Consider the following 4,723-nt stretch of genomic DNA (forward strand, 5'->3'; position numbering starts at 1 on the left):
TGAAAAAGATGTTTGTAGAAAGGAGATAAAATGAAATGAACACTGATGCCTTTCCAAATTTAGTATTTTTTTTCTTTATGTTAGGTTTTGTAATAAAAGCTATACAAGACATAATTTAGAAAAGGTAATTTATACTTCTATAAGAATATTTTGTTACATAATATTTTTATAAATATTGACAAATTGTCCCTTGGCTTTGACCAAGTATTGAATTTGTGACCCCTTGTGTTTGCTTCTCCTGGTCTAGATTGTATAAGTGGGGTGCTGTGTTAAAGGTTATAAACAATATCCTACCTGTTGTAGATTGCCAGTTGTCTAATTAATAAGTTATCTTCAACAGGTAAGTTATTTACTGCTCATTACGTTTACCTTTCCTGATGAAGAGGACTTTCTGATGTGAAGAGGTTTTTTTGAGTAAAGTTTGACCATGCATGGTGATAGCAGCTCAGAGTTGCCTCTTTTATGTTTGGTTTGTCATCTGAGCTGGGCAACAGCAGGCTCAGGTGACAGACATGACTTATTGAGGTTCATTACAAGCAGCTGAAATGGACTCTCGTGCTATTTTGCACGCATGCATACAAACCATTATACTTCCAATATGACAAATGTGGAGGAAAAAAAAGCTATAAACACACAAACCGTAACATTCATCTACTTGGAATAAGCGGACAAATCCTTTAAAAACATGCAGTAGTTTCTTGTTTGACAGCACAGTGGCCTCTCAGATTGTTGTAACGTGATCGTTCCTGTACTCTGAGCTGAGAGACAGCATGGAAACACTATATTCAAAACATGATCGTCCAGTTGGAGCCCTGTGGGGGGATTATGAATAATCAGGTGCAGGAATCYGGAGGCGAAATAACACCTCTGAGCAGCACTGCCAAGCTGAAAGTGTCAACTGAGACCGTCACTCACACTGTCGCAGTTTACTAGAGCCAGCGTTGAAAAGCTTCTTGGACATTTATGAGATTTTACAAATGGTTTAAAACTATATCAGGGTTATTAATCAAGAGAAGTTATCAAAATATGCCTTTAAACCTTTTAAAACACCTGGTTTGAGCATCAGTGGTACAAGCTGAAGATGAGGTTTTAAAGGTGTGAATGTTTGGAGTCTAGACTTGTCAGAATATTGTACTACTAAGTTTATGTAAATGCCTCATTTGGAGATGGAAATCATTTGAGGAAAATATTTGGTCTTGGGCAGCGTGAGGTGACATTTTTCATGAATTTAATCCTGATCATTTTATTCTGTCCTTTCAGGGAGGGGAGCACTGCTATTACCACGGGCGAGTGCGGGGGTTGCCTGCTTCTTGGATTGCTTTGTCTACCTGTCACGGCCTCCAGTGAGTCGAACATTTTTATTTTAAAATATCAAATTAATTCAAGAACCCTGATGAGACTAAAAAAGATATGTAGTATAATATAACTCTGTTTTTCAGAGGGATGTTTTCTGATGGCAACTTTTCTTATGGGATTGAACCTGTTGACAGTGGAGAAGTAAGTTATGGCTTAAAGTAGACATCATGCAAATCCTCCTTTTTCCCATTTAAATCATTTAGTTAGGGTCTATATAAAGTGGAACTGCGGTGATTTAGTCTGAATTCCTCCTTATTGTAACCCCACAATCCCCTTTTCACCCCTTTTCTGAGATGTCTCAGAACAACTCATTTTGAGGCTGTCTCTTTAAATACAAACGAGGTGCTCACGCCCCCCTCCAACTCTCAGAGCGGTACATTCTAGTTTGACAGAGGGGTTTCAGACTAGAAACTTTTTATTTAAAAATGAATTAAAAGATGTCAACAAGGGAGGACTTGTCCRTCCAGTCTCACATGTTGGAGCCAGAGTCTGACCCAGACGATATATAAAAATCTACACAGCAGCAGGAAATTCTAATTTGCGACACTCCTAACGACTCCAAGTACACAACGAAAATGTATTTAATGGCTAAAAAATGTGGATTTTATGTACTCTGTCCCCTTTTTAACTAATGGTTTTGTTTGGTAAAAACTCATGTCTGTGGGTTTTTTTTTTTTTTTCAAATCCACTAATGAGCAAAAAATGTTTTTTGGGTTTTTCACAAAGCAGCCGCCTCTGCTTTCTCTCTCTGCCTCCACTGTGGATGGCTTCCCGTCTGTCCAGACAGTGTTACTCTATCTCTGAATGGAAATTATCGAGTTGACACAGTCCACCTCCACAGAGAGACACACTCTGTCCCATCTGGAAGAAGACATGTTCTTGCCGATTCAAAATAAATAAATCAATAAATAAAAAAGTTTGCAAAAATTTTCTAAAGCTGTTCTTGTAATGCACATTTCATTTAAAAATACTGAAGAGTTTCAGAGTGACTAAAAGTGTTTTTGAATGGACGAGGCTGAGCTTTTCTCCCATTAAGACCCGCAGCAATCGAAGCACAGCTCAATTACACGGAGAGATGAATCAATAGCCTCTCAGCTTGTCATAAAACCTCTTCACTCTCAAGCTCACTGCTGTGTGTTTCGTCTTTGTTGGGTCTTTTTCATAAAGTATTTATCCCCAGGTCGGGTCAACTACCTTGTCCAGTAGTGTTACCGCCATTATGACAGCTATGTGACTGATTAATTTTGCATTAGAGCACTTTCCTTTCAGCCATCAGTCTTTATTTCAGAAGACAATGTTTTGGTTTTCCTTGTTGCACATTCTTTAAGTTTAGGATGGAAAGAGGATTTTTTTTAACACTAATTTTTATAGAGCTATGTTTGATTCTTATAACAGTATAAAAATCTCATATTTATTTATTTATTTCTTCATGTCTGTTTTGAGTAGAAGGACCACATTGTTTATCGCATTCCCAACATAGACCTCTTCCAACTTTCCTGTCCAGGTAGGAACCTTCACCAGCAACATTTCCTCTCCAGCTGTAAACGTATAGCAACTACATGTTTAATCGTACAAACTTTGTAACTTTGGACTTTATTTGTAAAACTTTGATGTGAATCTTAGTTTCAACTTTATTTGTTTAAAAATAAAAAATAAATGAGGATGGGTTTTGTTTGGGTTGCCTGTTTCTTGTTTTTAGACATATTTAGCTTTATCCTTGACGCTGAGCTAAGAAAAGATGTTCTGCATTACAAGGTTGTTTGGTTGAATTTAGTTCTTTTTTTAGACACACTTTCTCTCAAATTCTTCTTCTGTCCTCTTCATCCTTCCTAAATGTCTCACTTAGCTGTATCTCCTTTTGTCCTTAAAGACTCTTGTACTCYCCACTAATTATTCTCCCCCGCCTTCCTTTCAACTCGCTGCCTCTTCACCCCTGCCACCCTCTTTTCCTGCTCTTCCCTCCACTAGCTGTGATATCGATCTCTTCTGCAAATGAAAGGACTAAAATACAGAGCTGCATTCATCCCTGGACTGATGACTAGTCACTTTTCTGTTGGACATTTTTTTCCTGTGTGTGTGTATTGTAGGCTGCTTCTTGAACAACTCTGAGCCTGAAGGGGAAACAGATGGCCACAGTAAAAAAGACAACGACCTAAAGGATGGAGACAGTGGGTCTGCTGAAGACAAACACGTTTTTAAAGTCCTGAGGCGCTCGAAACGACAAGTTAGTGTTTTATCCACAATGATAGCTGAACTAAAATGGTAAATGCATATTGTGCAACAGTAAAATAAATGGCAATAGAGATGGCGTTAGTCTGTAAATGTATGCTGATGTGTTAATTTAGTGGTCTAGATGCAGTCCTCAAAGGTCTGTTCATAAATTGGGCTAGAAGAACCTTTTTTTATTTAGGCTAAGACTTTGAAATTTCCTCTCTTTTTGTCTTGTGCTACTTTTAACTTCTAGCTTTCATTTATGCTAATTCAGCTAGTTTTTAGCCAATTTTAGCTTTTATCCAACTTTTGAGTACTTGTGGCTTCCAGCTAGTGTTAATTTCACATTGTATTTTGCTAAAATTTATGGAACAATTTCTCTAGTTTAAAACAAGCATTTGACTCTATAAATGTAATCAGCCAGTAGCTGATAAATGATCAGTTTTCTAGTGTTGTAGTACTTGAGACCGGTCTTGGTCTTAAGACCACTTTTTGATGGTCTTGGTCTTGTCTCGGATTCAACAGCATTTGTACTTGGTCTTGTCTCGGACATTGAGGACTCAAAATTTTATTTTAAGACCACAACTGTGAAAATATCACCAAATAGCCAGATTATTGTCCAATTTATTAGTTAAAATTATTGCTTTCATTAGATTTAAAATGTAGCTACTGATTCAAATCCAAACCTGATACACTGCTTTTATGTATTTTTGTGAGACAGTAACATTAAACGTTTATCGTCACTAACATTTTTTTGTCACTTCAGTAGAAAACGAAACCAAATATTAGTTTATTTAGTTTAGTTATTTCTTCATCATCAGTGACTTTTTTTAAGTGAAGAGAAAATAGAGACAGAGAGAAAAACAGAGAGAGAAGTAATTAGAAAGATAGAAAGATTGAAATGGCGATTAGAAGTATACAGTATTAAATATACACCAACAAAACACAGGACCACACACCCAACATCTGTCCGCTCACCTTAAAAATAAATGGATAAATACATGGAGGACATATATAAATATATACACATACCCATACATATATAAAGATATACATACATACATGCCTACATTCATAAATATTGTCTGTATATACACACAGACATATACACTCACCGGCCACTTTATTAGGTACACCTGTCCAACTGCTCGTTAAC

The 4,723-nt window shown here is 36.8% G+C and overlaps 1 protein-coding gene across 5 annotated transcripts in view; it reads left to right on the forward strand.

Annotated features, from left to right (window-relative positions):
• adam11 (ADAM metallopeptidase domain 11) overlaps positions 1–4,723 on the forward strand; it is a 38,839-nt gene that overhangs the window by 17,693 nt on the left and 16,423 nt on the right. For all 5 annotated transcript variants that reach the window (XM_014007608.1, XM_014007611.1, XM_014007612.1 and 2 more), the window contains exons 5-8: positions 1,261–1,343; positions 1,440–1,497; positions 2,803–2,860; positions 3,444–3,580. In XM_014007608.1, coding sequence (XP_013863062.1) covers positions 1,261–1,343; positions 1,440–1,497; positions 2,803–2,860; positions 3,444–3,580 — 336 coding nt within the window. The remainder of the gene's footprint in view (positions 1–1,260; positions 1,344–1,439; positions 1,498–2,802; positions 2,861–3,443; positions 3,581–4,723) is intronic.

Source organism: Austrofundulus limnaeus, unplaced genomic scaffold (genome assembly GCF_001266775.1).
Source record: "Austrofundulus limnaeus strain Quisiro unplaced genomic scaffold, Austrofundulus_limnaeus-1.0 Scaffold43, whole genome shotgun sequence".
Lineage (NCBI taxonomy): Eukaryota > Metazoa > Chordata > Actinopteri > Cyprinodontiformes > Rivulidae > Austrofundulus > Austrofundulus limnaeus.